Source organism: Myodes glareolus, chromosome 5 (genome assembly GCF_982192425.1).
Source record: "Myodes glareolus chromosome 5, mMyoGla1.1, whole genome shotgun sequence".
NCBI lineage: Eukaryota > Metazoa > Chordata > Mammalia > Rodentia > Cricetidae > Myodes > Myodes glareolus.
Window position 1 is genome coordinate 38350078 of NC_142030.1, and position 17801 is coordinate 38367878.

The window sequence follows — 17801 nt, forward strand, 5'->3', positions numbered from 1 at the left end:
TTTAGGTCCTTCGGTCACTCGCCTGTTCTTCCAGAACTGACTGTAATTTCATACTTACCCTATAGTCCTTTCCTTAAAGAGGCTCCCCTGCCCACAAATGCACAAGATCTGCAGGAGGGCCTGCCACTCATCTGCATTGACCCATGCCTTGGGGATTTCCAGGACTGCAAGACTTTTAATACTAAAAGCAGGAAAGTCTCAGGTAGTGGGGGAAGGGGTACTTAAGAAGACTAGATGTGACCCTGTCCTCAAAACACACAAACGCAGCAGCTCTCCCTAGTGGCTCTCATTATGTACCATAATCCTGACTTTATAGTGTAGAGAGTCTGTGTGCTGCCTGAAGGCTGGTTTGGTGCCTCTGGGAGGGAAATCACCTGTGTGGAACTCAGAGATTGACTGTTACTCTTGGGCAGCTTCACATATACCACTTCGCCTGAACCCCAAATGACCATAACCACTATAGGGTGTCTCATGAGCTCCAAGACTCCTCGCATGCCCTTCTGCCCATCACCCCTGTAGGGTGATTGACTTATGAGCTCCTAGCCTCCTTGTATGCCCTTCCACATTGGGCCATCTTTAATTCAGGGTCTCACAGCTCTTCTTCCGATGGACTTACAGCAGCTGGCCCAGCTGTTGATAAACATGACTTAGAATGTCAGCTCCCAACCTGTGTGTGTTTCAGGTCACCCCGTCAATATGTCAACACATCTTTACCTTCATCTGATCAACTAAAGCAATGGTTCTCAACCTTCCTAATGCTGGAACCCTTTAATATGATTCTTCATGCTGTGGTGAACACCCCACAACCATAACATTATTTTCATTTCTACTTCATAACTGTAATTTTGCTACTGCTGGGAATCATAATATAAATATTTGGGGGGATAGATGTTTGTCAAAGGGGTCACAACCCACAGGTTGTAGTAGAGTATGCTAAGACACAGTCTCTTTCCCTCATACATGTTCACACGGCTATCTGTAATCATATGAGTTCTATCCTGTGTGTGGACTCATTTGTACACACACACACACACACAGTCTGCATGTGAATTTCCTCATCTGCATGTAATCCTATCTATGTAAATATACATGCCCCTCCCCCCCGCAGTGAACACACCAAAGGGAGGTGGGCCAGGCTCTTCAGTCTCCCTCTAGTGCTGAGGAGGTAGCAAGTACTCACTATGCTGCCAAGGCTTCTGGTCCTTATGACCACTGCTATGAAAAGAATCCGGAAGATGTGACGGAAATTTACAGTGTTATACAGATGGGGTACTCAGGCTCTGAGAAGCCACCTGACCTCATCTAATGTCACATAAATGTATGTGTGACAGAGCCATTACTTGATCCCCAAATCTGTCTCAGATATTCATGCTCTATCAACTGCACCAAGCATCCCAGCCCTTCAGGGACCATGGACTCCTTTAGTTGCCATGGAAATCATACACATTCTCTAATAACCCTACTCTATCCTCTAAGCATGCCTAGATTCTTCAAGGACCTAAGAAAGGCATCAATATGTGACTTGTAGACTTAATGCAGCATGAATAATAAAAACCCAAATATTGGGATTCAAATTGAAGATCAGAAAAGCAAAGCAACCAACCACTAGAAAGTTCTTACCTCTACGAAATCTTCCGATTGAAATGAGAGCGAGTTCCTGTCTCATTCCACCTTATATTTTTTTCTAGTGTTGGTATTAAAGGTGTGCACCACCACTGCCCGGCCTCTACGGCTAACTAGTGTGGCTGCTGGGGTTAGATGTGTGTGCCACCACTGCCTGGTGGTATAGATGACTAGTGAGGCTAGCTTTGCACTCTGATTTTTAAGCAAGATTTATTAGATCATAAGCAAAGCATCACTATATCTTATTATTTTACAATCACTTCTAAATGCTTGAGTTCCTGTCTGTTCTTCGTGAACAAAACTCTTCACTACTGGGAATGTTTAAAAGTCCATGGTGCTGATGCTAGGAGCCAGTGGAAGAGGAAGGAGATGCTTGGTCTGTGAGAATCAGTATCCACCTCTTGGGTTGATGGGCCTTGGTGAGGTCTGACAGTGAGTAAACTCCAGGTTTTGCTACTAGAGTAGACTCAGGGTTTCCTTTATTCCCTAGGCAAAGAATATACGTGAGGCAGAGGTGGGGTGCGTTGGGGAGGAGCAGGCACCTGATCATAGTTCCTTTTTGATTCCTATGACCTTGGCTGTTCTGGGGCTGGTGTCCCCAGAAGGCGGACCTTTTTTGGGAAGTAGCTTTGGACTGTGGCACTGTAGTCCCTACTCCCCCCTCCCCCAGAACTGCTCATTTCTCCAAGGACCAGCTGAGTCCTTCTATCTTGTCCCCCTCCCCTCAGGGATACTGAGGCTTATATCGTGTGCTTTCATCGTTCTGCCCATTGCGAGAATGGGATGGGCTTTGTCTTTGAACCCTTATCTTTCTTTCTCCTATAGAGCCAAGTAGACGGGTAAAGTCTCACGTGGGTTTCATTGTTTCTTTCAAGGGAGAATGGAGGGGATATAAGGCTGAGCAATAGAAGCTCCCAGCCCTCCCATTGCCAAGAAGGTAGGGATTTCAGACAGGAGGAGCTCCTGAGAGGGTCTGAAAGCACCATGAATGGACTCCTACACCTGTCACCTCCCGTTCTTCCTCTCAGATGTCAGAGGGCCTTGCTCTTTGAGCCTTGGGACCCAGTGCTGCATCTGTTCTCCCTAGGAATGGGTAAGTGGAGGGGGGTGGGAGGGAGGGAGGAGGAGGACAGCTATGAAAAGGAGGTGGAAAGCTGATCCTTGACAGGACACAGGCTCTGATTAGCCTGGGTTGTCCCCAGAGAAGCTCTGCCTATCAGACTCACACCTGATGGGCCTGGTGTTTTCACACAGGCCTGGCAGGAATACAGGAAAGGGGGCTTGTCACCTTGCTGGGAGAATCCGCTTAGAAGGAGCTTTACTGAGACAAGCCTCTTAGACCTGAGCCACCTGTCTCCTTTGAGCTCTTTGCTCACCGTGGAGATAAATACTGCTCCAGGATGGGGCATTTGCTGGGCCTTTCTAAGCCTAGCACTTTGCAGGGACTCTACCCCTGGCTGCTTGCTCCTCTCATGCCTATTTTACAGAAAATTGGACTGTGAAGCCTACAGAGAAACCTGGCCAAAGACTGGGCTCAGGGTTCGAACTACTGTCTCTCTCTTACTGTAAGATTGGCCTGTGATGGAGGAGCCAGCAAGCTATTCCAGACTCTTTCCTCTCACCATAATGTTGTAGTTTAGGCCACATTACATTCTCAGACAAGGATGTTCCACGCATAGTGTGTATGCCTATTTATTTATTTATTTATTTATTTTGGTGCTCTCCTAATGACAAACATCAGGAAGTTACAGGAATTGGTTTGGAGGCCATTGGTTAAAGGATAGGAATTTGGGACTGTCTGTGGGTGTCTGAGATGCTGTAGTCCTGGCTGATCACACAGAGGTCTTGCTATTCTGTACTCTGGCCACCTTTGAAATCTCTGGAGTTGTAGCTCCCACAGGAGGAATCTTTGACTTTCACTTTGGAGGAGCCATGAAGATATGTGGGCTGAGCCTGGATCATAGTGACTCTGAAGGTTGGTGGTCCTATTGGAACTAGAACTTAGAGAATTCTGGAATGTTCCTGGGTCTCTGCCGTGAAGCCTCCCAGTGTCACAGTTCACTGGTGCCATGGAAATTGGCAGGGGACAAATCAAGGCTTCTGGAGTCTCCACAGCTGGGCATGAAGGTCATCTGGGCGCAGCCAGGCTTCAGGTGCTCTATACCTGTGGGAGCGCACCGGGCACCACCCAGGAGTTGGATGGTGCCTTGCTTTTGCATAGCCTGCAGATCCTGGTGTAGTTTCCTGGTGACGAGTGACAGCCGACAAGAAGAAGGGGCACGGGAAGGCCAAGTGAAGTGGATAGAAGAGGGTGAAAAGAAGGAGGAAGGCACAGTTAAGGCGCATTCTTACACAAAAGAATTTAAAGAAATCAAATAAGTGGGTATCACTGCCCTCTCTGGAATCTACAAGGGCCTTTCCTGAAGAACCCATAACAGTAGCAAATGTTCAGGATTCTTGCAAGGATTAGAGGTGGCAGTAGATGTAGATACTAGTGAAATCAAACTTTAAGTACCTTATTCATCCTCAACCTCATGCAGGCATCATAAATAAAGACCCCAGTAGGTTATCGCAAATATGCAAATGAGCAAATAAATAAACAAATGAATATGATTGGCTATGATGAAAGACACACCTATCTGACAGGCAAACTCACTGAAAACTGTACTTACTGTTTTTGTTTCCCACGGTGAGGACAACTTCTTGCATAGCCGAGGCTAATGAATAGAATTACAAGGATCAGGAAATTGTTTCCTCTAATTGGACCGCTTGGCAGTAGAATTGCCTGTCCTAGCCACCGCCTCCTTCCTAGGGTTTATTGTTCTGGGTTTATATGTTGTATGTTCACCCCGGTATCGCTATCCTCAGATCCTCAAGTGATCCCTCTTCCCCAGTGGATGACCTTTATCACTACAGTTAAATCCCTTTTTAAAGACAGAGACAGTTGCATGGCAGGCGGGAGTTGTGTGTGTGTGTGTGTGTGTGTGTGTGTGTGTGTGAGATCTTCAGAATCCTACCCCGAGTCTGCTCCTGTGGGTTAACTCATTTTGTTGAGCTTTTTGTTCCAACTCATTTTGTTGGCACAAATCCTCAGGACCCGGGCTTGTCTCAGGTCCATATGGCCTTGCAGAAGCTTCCCCTGGTGACCTTGTGACACGAAAAAGGCAGGTGGCCTAACAAAGGCTCCTAGATCCTAACTCTGATCTGGTGGGGTCTGACTCCGGCCATTGTCTGAGCCCCTCAGCAGCCCGCTGTATCAGTGTACTGATGTGCCATTCGAAAGTGTTACCTGGACAGTGTTCTATGTAGGCCGCTCTACAGTTTGCAAAACTGCTTTAGGGAAACTCTGTCCCATCTCCTTCTAGTATGCTGGAAAACGCAGTCACGTCTGCCAGATTGCCATTCATTTATCCTGTTAACTTTCTAAGCTGTTTTTGTTACTTCCACCCAGAATCCAAGCCCTGCACATCGGGTCATTGTGTGGGCCTGACCCAGTGTGTAGATACAGAGTAGATCTCAGGTTTTAGGATGATCTTTAGTCACTCTGAGTGCCTCTATTGTCTCCGCTGGTGTAAATTTCCTTTTTTGTAGAAAGTGGAAAGAGTTCTCATGCCTATGAACCAGGCAGAGGAGACTAATCAACAGCAACACGAAACACCCTGAAATCCTGATGTTGATTGCCCAACACCCTGACTCATCTTCTCATTCCTTCTCTCTGGATCTTAGGATCTGGGAGATGCTGGGTGGAAGCAGCAAGCCTGGGCAAACATGTTCTCTGGGTTAGGTATTGGGTAATCAGCAGCAGTGAAGAGTCGGGAGGAAAAAGAGAAGCTGGAGGGAGGAGAGGTATACCCCCCACACGAACATAGATGCATATACAAATACTACATATATAACAACATTGTGCCATGTAACTTTATACACAAATACACACAACACTCATGGGTTCTGGGGTGGGTGCAGCTACTCTGGAAGCCCAGCCTCTTCCATTGTGACAGCAAGACAGGTTTACAGGGTGTTATGGGCTTGCCTTCTGCTCTGTGGATACAACCCTACCAACTTATCAACAACACCAAGCTGGATCCTGCAGCCAGTGTGGTGTGTGTAGTTTTGTGTATGGAGTGTGTAATTATGTGATGTGCATGTGTTTGCACGCATGTACTTGCATCTGTGTAGTTGTAGGTATGTGGGTATGTGTAATGCGTATGTGACCCCCTTCTTCTCCCCAGTTTCTCTTTTCTCTTCTGCCTCTGTGTATCTGTACAGGGAGGGGCTAGAGAGGATGACAGGTTCCAGCAAGCCACCCTCAGTGGGGAGGTGGCATCTCTCTCTCCCCTCCATTTGCACCTCATTTCACAAACTCCTAAGGGAAGCAGAGCTGCTGGCAACCAGTGCTCACCCTCCACCTTGCCTAGGCGGGTGCCTCACACTTGGTTATTCACGAGGTATGTGTGAGAGAAGTGGTTATTTTTACCCAGCCCTGACTGGGTGTGATGGCAGTGTGGAGGAGGGGTTCCCAGACTCTCAGGGGTATGGAGATTGGAACTATCCTGTCTTCCTTATTCCGCCTCTCTCTTCATTCCCATGAAGACAGGAAGTCCTTGGAAGACACAGTCCTTGGAAGACAGGACTCTTGGTAGCTGGTCATGGCCTTCATGTGCTACTACCTGCAGTAGGGGAGCTGTAGCCTTGGACTCCCAAGAACTAGCACTTGTGGAGAGCTGAGACACAGGCCTTTCATTAAAGTTAGGCCATGTCTGGTCTGAGTTCTGCAACCTTCCCACAGGCCTCTGCCTGCTCTAAGCTCTAGGACTCTCTGTACAAAAGTCACAAAGTTCCAGCCATGCTGACTACCCATCCTGGGCCAGCAACTCAGAGCTTCAGTCTGCTGCTGGCCTAGAGTCACAGTGCTGGGATCTGCGAGCTTAGAGGTCTGGACCTGGGCCTATCTTCATCACGACCCACTGTTATCTTTCTCAGGTCTGGGAGATGGCAGCTTGGCTCTTCCAGGCCTCATACTGATGGATCATGGCCATGCTGGTGTCAAACTGAGCCTCAGTGTGCCTGTCTACATCTCTGGGAGTTGTCTTGTTTCCTGCCAAACTGGAGTTTTCTGCACCCCATATACTCCACACACTGACTGGAGACCCTCATGTGGGTCCTGCTTCAGGTCTACTGGAGGGCTATGGTTTGCAGATCGTCTGGGCAACACCCCCCCATTCTGTAGCTCCCCTGTCTCTGTTCTTTTTTCTTGCCACTTCCTCTGTACCACGTTCCTATTTTCCACCATCTGCTTTCAGGTTCCCAGTCTTCCCCCTGAGGCCTCCCATCCAGGGATGGGTGCTTCCCCACCTCTCCTCTCTCTTCTCTCCTCTTTTTCTTCAAATGGGGATTGAACCCAGGACCCTGAACTTTCTAGGCAAGCATTCCTCCACTGACTGAGCCATATTCCCAGCTCTCGAGCCTTAAATTCATTGTGTCGCTGCTCTCAGGATTCATCGTCATCTTTTGTTAGCTTCTCTAAATTCTGGGCATGCCTGGTCCCTATACCATTCTTAAGAGGTTTTTCTTGACATAAAGTGTTCAGTTTTAAATGGCCAAGTTGTTGCCTCTTCAGAAGACTCTAAACTCTGCGTGACTGAGAATAAATGTGGTTCCTCTGCACTAGAGTTTGACAGAAGGCACTGGCTCGGGCTGATCACAGATCTGGCCTGTCCCATGACCACCCTAGAAATCTTCCCACTCCCAGCCCAGACAGGATGAGGTTACTTACCTTTCCGGTTTGCCTGTTTGGCTCTAGGAAAAGGGTAGCAGCAGAGTCTGGATTTTGAGAACTTGGGGGGATGCCTTCTCCCTGAGAAGTAATAGGATACAGACCTTCCAATTAGCAGGCCAGGGCCACCATCATGCCAATTTGTACGGGGATAACTTGAGAGGGCTTCCACTCACAAGACCCAGAGTTCAAGAACATTTGCTAAAAGCTGGACAATGGTGGCTCACTCCCTTAGTCCCAGCACTGGGGAGGCAGAGATAGGCAGATCTCTGAGTTCGAGACCATGCTGGTCTACAGAGTGAAAATAGCCAGGGCTTCCCAGAGAAACCCTGTGTTGAAAAATAAAATAACAAGCGAAACAAACAAACAAGGACATTATTAAAAACAAGCAACCACTGTCCAAAACAAGCAAACAAAAAACAGGATGAGGTCAGTTAGGGGAAGGAAAAAAGTAGTTGGAGGTTAAGTATGAGAGAAAGGCTCCAATACTCAGCCTTTAGAATGAAGAAAGCAGTAAGGTGATGGGGAGGGGACTTGGGCTTTAAGACCTCTTACCACTCTTCTAGAGGACCCAAATTTGGTTTCAAAAACTCATTTGAGTGACTCAGAACCACCTGTAACTCCAACACCAGGGACTCCAGCACCCTCTGCTGGCCTGGAGGGCACCTGCACACGTGTGGCCCATCCACACATAGGCAGGTAAATCAAATACATCTTAAAGGCAGAGACAGAGATATTCATCTCTACAGGGACAGAAAGATCATGTATGTATGTTTCCTGCATCTGAGCAGACAGCAACATCCCAAACGCATATCCCCCTATTATGCATAACCTCATTCCATCTGCCCATGGGGCTTTCTGTGCGTAAGACTTTGAGATACTTATTTACTTTGTCCCCAACACAACACAAGTGGCAACAGAGGTCACCTGACTTCCCAATCAAGTGAACAGCTCTCTGAAAGGACTTCTGTTTGCATGGTGAGCACCCAGGTGTCAGGTAACAAAGCAAATTCCACTCCCCCCAACTCCTCTGCATGTTTTCCTCAAGCAAAGGAACCATTTTCTTATTACTTTCAGAAGGGACAACTGGCTGTGGTGGTGTCTATCGGCATACTAAGCACATGCCGACCTCCAGGCTCTCTCAGGGTATAACAACTACCCATGGTTCTTCTGGCCCTGCCCCACCCTAAACGGGCTTCCCTCCCCCAGCTTCTCCTTTTCACATAACCCTGCCATTTCAGCTAGGCACTCTCTCTTTTGTCCTCTCTCTTGGCTTCCTTTGTCTTCCTCTCTCCCTCTCCCTCGCTCCTCTCATGACCAGGTCCGTTCTTCTGGCCGCATTCAGTTTGCTACTTCCTCTCTCTGGACTCTTCTAGATGTCTCTGGCAGCACGTACCTTATATGTACAATGAAAACGTTCCTCTCAGCCATACCTGGGAGCAATCACGTCCCCAGTTTATATGTCTTGTGTCAAAACCCCTTAATTTATACAGCTCATGCCCAAACCCTTAGTTTGTACAGTAGATAGACCCTCAGCATGCTTGGGAGTGTAGGGTTGCACTTAGAAGCTATAAAGCCTGAAGTCCCCAAGCTACCTGTTGGCCACTGTGGTGGACAGAATATCTGTGGAGTTCTTTCCCGGGTTCAGGACTGTCTGCTGGCACCTGATCCCCATTAGTTCCTGTTTGGAACCTTCCCAGACCATGGGATCACTACTCAGGGACTAGAGCGGGCCCGGAGCGCAGGCTTACCTTCTGAGGAGAGAATGCAGAAGCAGAGAAGAAGCACACAGAGCAGACTGGAAAGGGCTAGAAGTCTCATGGTGAAATAGCTGGAGTCTCAAAGCTAGGGAGGGAGCAGCGCCACAGAAGGCCTCCTTTTGGCCGCTGAAGACATTTATAGACTGACAGAGAGAGGCGTTCCTCCATAGAAAGGCTTCCCAGCCCTAGAAGTCTCCTAAGCACACCCAGCCCCTCCCAACAGGACAATAAACCAGCTCTTCAAGAAGCCAGAAGGATTAGGTGACTTGTTGCAGGGACTTGTCAATGTGTAGCCCTGAGTGCTATGGTGATTTCAGTGGTTAGAGAAGGAAAAACCACTGTCCGGGGTTGAACGTTAACTTTTAGAGTCAGCAATAATTCCATCAAATGAAGACCTTCCTGCTTTCTTGCAAATATGGCTGGGAAAGGAGCCATAAAACCACAGGCAAAGCCTTAGGGAGAGCCAAACAGTCTGGGTTTGAATCCTTTCTCTCCCACTTATCAGCAGCGTTATCTTGAACTTGCTGTCATTAAATGTCGCTGGGTCTGCTGTCCATATGTGGTTGGATACAGAGCTGCATGAGAACATGCTCCAGAAGTCGTTTTGACCAAGCCGGCACTCGTGCCATTGTTAGATTGTGTGGTGGCCACAGCTAGCCCCTGGTGGGCAACTGGCAAGGTTCTTAGATAAAAAGAGTGTCACACATTCGCCTGAGCAAGGCATGGCACGGGGAGAATTTGATTGGAGGAATAAGGAAACGTGTCACAGATACAGGATGCTAGGTCACCCATCCCTTAGACACATGCCCTTCACTGAGATGTGCTCTCCACCACTGTGCCTGGCCCGGGAGGTGGCTGTGCAAAGAGGTGACTGTCACCCTACATCGTATCATGCCGAATGCCATGAAAGATGTTGTCTAGTCATTTTCGGGAGGAAGCAGAGAAGGCTGTGCAGAGATGGAGCAGACAGGGTGGGGTAGAGCAGTGGCTGGTATGGCAGATCATTCAGGTTGTGGTGAACTTCCTGGAACACAGAGGAGTTATATGGGCCAAGACGAAAAAGGGAGGCATGGTGTCTTTTGGTTGGGTAGACAGATGACTTGACACCTAGAGCTCTTTTTTCTGTTAGGAATGATCTGTTAGGAATGTGGTATTGAAGACACATGCCCAAGCCTAGGGAGTGAACGAAGTGCAGCTTCCTTTGGGGCAGGGCAAGCACTGGGCACCTTCAGCAATACTGCATGGGCATCTCAGCAAGTACCAGGCCCTGGTCTTGAGGGTAAGAGAAACCAGGAGATCTCCAGGCTATGAGAGATAGTCGGTGGGCAATTCCCATATACTCTGCTGGGCCTTTACCCAACTCTGGACAAACTCCTGAATCAGTTCCTGCTCCTCCTTCCAGACCCGGCTCAGGAATCTTCTCTCCCAGGCTTTCCTGGCTGCTGTGGCGATGATGGTGGCTGGTGTTGACTGCTAGATCTCAGAGTGAGGTCTGAGAGACAGACAGACGGCCCGAACCCACAGAGCCAAGGGAGAGCAGAGTATACACTGCAGGTCTGTGGCATCTTTGTAACTTGTGGGCATCTCTGAGTGGCTGAGGGTGGCACAGAGCTCCGCCATGCCTTGGTTGGGTTGAGAGTGGAAAGCACCTGGTCACCTGGCCCTAGGGCAGGCTTTCATTCCAGCTATGATTGGAAGATTAAGGCTCTGGCATGAAGAGGTTAACTAGGAAAGGAGAACTAACTACACTACACACCCTCAGATCCAAACCTAAGAAACAAAGCATACCATGTCCTTGCAGCCAAGAGAGAACAAGGAACATGTATGGGAGGGGCTCTCCACATGGGTGGGCACAGGGCAGCAGGTGACTCTGGTTTAAGAAGTGTGAAGTGTTGGAAGGTGGGCCAGCCTGTAGGAACTCCCTTCTGGAAACCATCCAGGTTTCTGGAGCCTTAATGTGTCTGTCCTGCCTGTGTGAACACACATGGAACTTGAGATTGCTCTCACGGTGCGGTGACAACTCTCCTTTGTCTTGATAGGACATATTTCTTGTGATCGAGGAATAGATATCTGGTTCCTAACCTAGCAGGTCTCATAGGAGGGTGTCACGTTCTATCCAGCTCTCTGGGATCCTGGTAGACTAGTGAGACATTGCCTGTTGATGGTGCCTGTCCCATGGTACATTTAACCCCGGGGCTCTGTTTGTTGTGGGGACAGAGAAGCAGTTTCGGCTCGTGCTCAGAATGGTTGACGAGAAAACAACGTTCAGGGGACATCTGGACCAGTAGCCCATGCTTTTTATAGGTGTGGAAGAACTTTACAGTTAGTTCACCCACAGAAACTAGTTCAGGTTCCTGGTCTGTAGGACGGTACGTCTTATTAGACCAGTCCTTACCTTTCTTCCAGCTAAGTTGCTCTTTCCCCTCAGTTATCACCTCTAGAAAATATGCACCCTTTTTCTAACAGTGGTTCCCCACCTCTTTCCTGGGCACCAGCTCTGGAAGTGTTCCTGACACAGACTGCATAGTAATTAGGGGAGGGCTGCCTGGGTCTTCTGACCCAGTAGGCCAGTCTCCCATCATCCTCCTGGGACTTCTCAGCACCCCACTATGAAACCAGAAACAGACTTTTGGTTCTTAGCATAGCTTGTTCCTCATCACAAGACAAAATCACAAGGACAGTGTTCAGTTAAGGGAATTGCCTATCTTGGGAGCTCTGCTTGACACCCACACAACACACAATTCTCACATCTGCAGGTTTTTCTAGGGTCACAAGTTTCGGGGAAAGAACTGAGTCCTGTGTTGGGATTCTGCCTCTTTTTCAAATGCTCACAAGACCATATTGAGGCAAATTAAAATAATACAGGGTATATAACATATACTCCAAGCTCAGCCCCAGGGACAACCACTCTTCCCAGATTTTCACTTTTAACATTTCAGAGCTAACTGTTAACTTCTTACTTTAAAAAAGGAAGAAACACCTCTGGCTTTTCAGAACGTTCAGAATCGCATGCCGAGCTGAGGTGAGAGGGAGCAGTGTCTTCATAGGGACACCTGTTAGTCTCAAGCATATGCAATTTTAGTATGGAAGAAAAGAAATGCCCAGATTTGGATGATTTCCAAAGATGACTTTGAAAACTTGGCAGCCATCCTGAGAAGAGACTCTCTGAAGGCACACCTAAAACAAGGGGGATTTTATAAGGAAGGAAACATTTCAAATCATATTTGTCGTTTCTAGGAGCAGGGAGGACAAAGCTGCTGTCGGACAAAGCTGCCATCAGGCTCCCCGCCCAGCTTGCTCACTCTTTGGCCTGAGTTCCATACCTCAGGCGGCACCTACCTCTTCTTTAGAGACCTCGTGGTTGATCAGAAATGATTCTCCCTCTTGTGTGCTTTGCAAACCTCAGAGCAGCCGCTAACGGAGGGTGACAAGAGGTTTCAGGCCCCAGCCCTTCCTCTGGGCTGCATGGAATTCGCCTTCTGCTTGATCCCTGCTTGGGGGATTGTGAAGTTTCACTTGGTCTTGCAGTCCTCCGATGGTCTCTCACCTGCAGCTAGGTTAATCAGGTTCCAAAGAGCCGCTGTTCTCCCTCAGAGTTCTAGTGTGCATGTGCAGTGAGGAAAACCAGCAAGATGGCATTGTCTACAGCTACCCTGAACTCCGTTTCCTCATAGGCCTTCATTCTATGCACTTGTTCTCGCCTACATGCGGACATTATGTTGCTAATAACAAGGCTATGGATGTGGTGGGGTTGGGGTGTGGTTGTGGAGGTTCCCTCAGTCCCTACCCTTAACAAGGGCGTGGCTGGCCTCTGTTCTCACTGCAGTGGTGAAGCTTCAGATTACCTCCTGGTCCCCAGATAGTTCTCCAACAGCCTCGATTCTGGGGCCACCCTGAATTTCCATGGAGGCAGCAGCTGCTCTGGGGTGTACTTCACTGACAGGTAAGTTTTCCGAATGTCGTGTCCTCTACTACCCCACAAGGGCTTGCAGGAAGACTTTCTTCTGTTTTCTCTGCACTTCCATGACCACTGCAGGTTGGTGTTGGAGCTGGGATGCCAGTCTGTGTGTGCTCGTGATGGAAACAGCCCACCTACCGTTCACTGCTTTGCTGGTGTAATGGTTTTAGAGTTCATATATGAACTTTCTTTTCTGTGCTCCGCTCCCCCTCCTCCCCGACAGGATTTCTCTGTGTAGCCTTGGCTGTCCTGGAACTTGCTCTGTAGACTAGGCCGGACTTGAACTCACAGAGATCCACCTGCGGCACCACCTCTCAGCTCTGTGCCTCTTTATTTCATTTAACACAATACCCAGGTTGTTGTTTATGGCAAATTTACCCTTTTCAGGGCCAGCAGGATTATGTTAGACATATATACCAGATGCCTTTTCTTTCCTCAGCCACTGATGGACACTCAGGTTGATTCTCTACCGTGGCTGTTGTGAACAGGGCTGTGAGGAATACAGGAGCACAGATACCTTTTCCACATACTGACTTCACTTTCTTAGGATATAGATCCGGAAATAAGGTGGCTAGCTCTTTCTTTTCCAATCACGACCTGTCTCCAGATGGTATGCAGGCACCGCCCATGTTAAAGGATATCTGATGCTTTGGTAGGAACCTTCTCCTGTCCCTAGGCACACACACCTTGAATTTCAGGTCTTCCTTAGTAATAACAGGGGACAGACAACACTTGTACATGTGGATATTTTTTTTTTTCAAGGCAGAGTTTCCATGTAGTCCTGGCCGTCCTGGAGGTTTCTGGACCAGGTTGGATCTTGGAGATCGGCTTGCCTCTGCCTCCAGAGTGCATGTGCCGTCACCAGCTATGGACACATGGACTGTGATGGAGGTGAGGACAAGCAGAGCCCATAATAGCTCTGGAAAAAAGGAGGGTATGGACAGAGCGTGAGTGGCAAAGGTTTCTGCTTCGGGTTGAAGAACAGCAAGAAGGCTCAGGATGAAAACTATTGGCATCTCTCTGTCCCTTGCTACTCACCAGCAGCTTTCCCAGGAGAGGTGTCTCCTCGCTTCCCCACCACTGGAAGCCCCAGAATAGGATAGAGACATGTGGAGCTGCTGGAGATGGGCAGTCCTAGACTCAAGGTTGCAAAGCATGCTGGGCCATGGAGAACTGAAAGCTTAAAGGCCAGTGCCGCAGTGGGTCTGACTGTTTCCCTAGGAGCTTCCTATCAAGTGTTTCGATGGTTCCCGCCACCTCTCTATACGCATTCCATGCTTAAATATTACCCAGGGAATGGAGAGAAAAGTTCAGCAGTTACAGGCACTGGCTGCTCTTCCAGAGGACTCTTGGATTTGACTCAGACTTACAAGGTAGCTTACAACTGTCTCTAACTCCAGTTCCACGGAATCTGGCATCTGGCCAGAGAGGGCAGCAGACACATGCATGGTGCATATATATTCATGCAGGCACAGCACTCATACACATAAAATAACCAGAGGCAGTTATGATATGCTAAAATATACCAGACTACCCATTTTCTTACCAAATTACCTGTATCCTCACTAATTTACAAGTAAAAAAACAAAAAATCTCCTTTCTGTAGTTTGGTGTTTGTCATTTTGTGCCTGTGTGTGTAGGCACACGCATGCAGCGTGTATGAGCTGCGAGGCCTTTGTGAAGATGGGCGGACAGCACACCCAAGTTGGTTCTTGCCTTCTGCCACACGGGTCCTAGGAATCACACTCAGGTACGCTTACCTACCAAGTCATCTTGATGACCCCAAGCTTCTTTCAGCTTTAGGAAGCATTAGTCTACTTAAAAAGTCCTGCAGACTTTATAGCTTCCAACACAACACAGTATTTGATTGGGTCCTGCAGTGGAGTCGAGTTCTCTGCTGCGTAGATTGCCACTCCCCACACCTGTTGCCTCTGGTCTTCCCAGAAATACCAACACTTCCCAGAACTCGTTAAAAGCACTACAGATGATTTTTTTTTTTATTTTCTGGATAGTCTTGAGTCATCTAAGTGTTATTCCTTGTGCTCCAACTATTAAGCATGTCTGACAGAAAACACCACCCTAGTTCATGAGTCACTCAGGTGTGCTGACATCTGAAGGGTGACTCAAGCTCTGAAGAAAAGGGTTGTCAAGACTTCCAAATTCTGTACCTCTAGGAATGAGGGTCTCTGCCTTAAGCACTGTGTTCCAAGATCAGCAAGGTCCAGGGCCTTCTCTGGACACTATTGAACTACTCCTGGTTACTGGTGGTCAGTTGCAAGCTTTCAGACTGACGTGCCTCTGGCCACTCATTCTGTTTCCACTTGGCGCCAAGAATTCCTTCAGGGACACCAAATTTCAGTCTTGAAAACAGATCATTCTTGAATTCTATTCACCATCTAGTCAGTCATTCTGCATTGCCAAGATCTACCTATTGAACATGATTTCAAAATGTAACTGTGCTGACCTGCTTCTTCTTTCTTGTAATGCTCTCTGAAGCCCCACTCCCTTAAAAAAAGACATATGGAGGGGCTGGAGAGATGGCTCAGCAGTTAGGAGCACTGTCTGCTCTTCCAGAGGTCCCAGGTTCAATTCCCAGCAACCATATGGTGGCTCACAACTGTCTATAATAGGATCTGATGTCTGGCTTGCAGGTATATATGCAGAGTATTCATTTATAAAATATAAATACATAATTAAACTTAAAAGAAAAAGACATATGGGCACACATGCAGAAGTTAGAGGGAGTCTGCAGGAGTCTGCTCTCTCCCTCCAGGTGGGTTCCCGAAGATCCAACTAAAGTCATCAGGCATGCTGCCTGCTGAGTCATTTCACTAGCCTTATTAAAAATAGGTACAGGCTGGCTGGAGAGATGGCTCAGTGGTTAAGAGCACTAGCTGTTCTTCCAGAGGTCCTGAGTTCAGTTCCCGGCAACCTCAGGGTAGCTCACAACCATCTATAAGGAGATTGAGATCTGGTGCCCTCTTCTGGCATGCAGGCATAACCTTAAGAAAATTGGTAAGGATAATTATGGATGCTAAGTATCTCTGCAGTAGGATGAAAGCGCTGTTGGAATATGGTGAGGAATAATAGAGTTGGGGTTTTGAGAAACCCCCAGACTGATTTCCAGAGTGACTACTAGTTTACACTCAACAGGGTCCAAGGATTGATTCCCTTTTACCCATATCCTCGAAAGCATTTGCTGTCATATGGCAGCTCTGAATAAGCCCAACTCACAATAGGTAGGAATGGCATCACCAAGATTTCTATCAACCGACGAATGACTTAGTACACAATAGTTCTGAAAATTATATTTTTTTCATAAATGGTAAATAGAACTAAAAAAAAAATAGAACGGTTACCCAGGGAAAGTAAGAGAAAAGCTATGTTTCCTTTTATATGTGGATCCTAGCTTTTTGTTGTTGTTTTATGTTTAACCTGGGGTACGTGTGGAAGCCAGAAAACTGGAAATGAGCCATTGGAACTGGATGCCTTAAGGGAGAGACTAGTCAAATACAGGTAAAATGAAAGTGGAGAGGATACTGGGAGAGGAAAGGCTGAGGCATAGAGGGGATGGGGAATGAGGAAAACATGATGGGGAGAAAACGCAACCAAGGAGAAGAGAACATGGGAGAGCTGTATGGGAACCCAGGATCTTCTAGCCAAAGGGGGAAAAGCCCTACTAGAGGGGACAGTAGAATACAGGGGGAAGAGGATCCTTGGAATTAAATGAAAACAGGGTGATGGGTGTAAGGAGAGGGCGTGTGTGTGTGGGGGGTGCCAGACAAAACTAAGGATACACGACGTCTTACGGAAGTAAGTTGTAACCTATTACATATGAAAGGAATTTGAACAAACCTGAGTAGACAATGTTGTGTGCAGAAGATATGTTTAAATGACAATCTCCGTGCCAAGAACGGGATCTTGACTCACTAGTCTGGTAGGCCCCAGAGGCAGCCCAAATAGGCTGTGCCATGGCTCTTTGTTGTACACCATAACTTGATGGCAAAACACTATTGCTCAGGGCATACAGAAACCAACTTTGAGATGGCCAGGCCACTGGCCATCTGGGCTAACTTACACAGTGCTAGGTGTTGAGTAGGCTATTGCTTATTTGATGCTGCACCCAAATGCTACCAATACTGGCTTCTGGGCAACATGTGGTCACTGGTGCAATGACAGGCAAGAAGATTATGAAGGTAACTAAGCGCTTTCAGAATGGATACAGTCTGTGCTCAGGAGGGGTTTCCTATTTGGTATTATGAGAAGCTTTTAACTTGGGAGATCCTAAGCCCTAGGAGGCAAAATCTGTTTTGCTAAAATGTCATGCTAACTTCCAGATATATATGCTAACACCCATAGCCTAACGTTGCTTTCAAATTTGGTCAGAAAAGCTGTTGTTTTGCAGTGGGTCATGGTTAATGCAGAGATTCATAACCGGCTAAAAGACTGAGTATAAATGAGTATGTGCTCAGCTGTCTGAGTCCTCTATAGGAGCCCTACTACCTAAAGTACAGGGAATTTCACAGTCTGCAAAGAAATGTAGGCAAGAGTGCCATGTGATGTGAATGCTGTTCTAAAGGTGGTTACCACACACACCAACTCACAGCATCTGTAGAGTCAGCGGTCAACCGGTCACAATTCCAGAATGGAGGGACCTCTGCGCTCCCACCCTCCTACAAGCTATCTG

At 47.7% G+C, this 17801-nt stretch overlaps 1 protein-coding gene and 1 long non-coding RNA gene across 3 annotated transcripts; one reads left to right on the forward strand and one right to left on the reverse strand.

Annotated features, from left to right (window-relative positions):
* Nucleotides 1–3312: 3312 nt before the first annotated feature.
* Nucleotides 3313–9328, reverse strand: Gpr15lg (G protein-coupled receptor 15 ligand). Of its 2 annotated transcripts, XM_048420869.3 has the most exons (4): nucleotides 9148–9316; nucleotides 7397–7477; nucleotides 4296–4340; nucleotides 3313–3867 (listed from the first exon to the last, which is right to left on the reverse strand). In XM_048420869.3, the coding sequence occupies exons 1-4, from the start codon at nucleotides 9215–9217 to the stop codon at nucleotides 3782–3784; spliced, it is 282 nt and encodes a 93-aa protein (XP_048276826.1). In that variant the 5' UTR covers nucleotides 9218–9316; the 3' UTR covers nucleotides 3313–3781. The 2 variants fall into 2 exon arrangements, with proteins under 2 accessions (XP_048276826.1, XP_085543990.1); XM_085687864.2 differs by lacking the exon at nucleotides 4296–4340 and having other exon boundaries at nucleotides 9148–9328.
* A 3077-nt stretch (nucleotides 9329–12405) lies between these two features.
* On the forward strand, nucleotides 12406–14715 carry LOC146894883 (uncharacterized). Its single transcript, XR_015001306.2, has 2 exons — nucleotides 12406–13099; nucleotides 13877–14715. It is a non-coding gene; the product is annotated as an uncharacterized LOC146894883 (long non-coding RNA).
* The last annotated feature ends 3086 nt before the right edge of the window (nucleotides 14716–17801 follow it).

Bases quoted from the DNA above. Each gene is read 5' to 3' on its own strand.
- Gpr15lg (XM_048420869.3), bottom strand. From the start codon at position 9,217: ATGAGACTTCTAGCCCTTTCCAGTCTGCTCTGTGTGCTTCTTCTCTGC. The intron at 7,478-9,147 runs GTAAGCCTGCGC...ATTACTTCTCAG, and splicing joins CTGCATTCTCTCCTCAGAAG to GGAGAAGGCATCCCCCCAAG. The intron at 3,868-4,295 runs GTAAGTACAGTT...ACTCGTCACCAG, and splicing joins CACCGTGGGAAACAAAAACA to GAAACTACACCAGGATCTGC.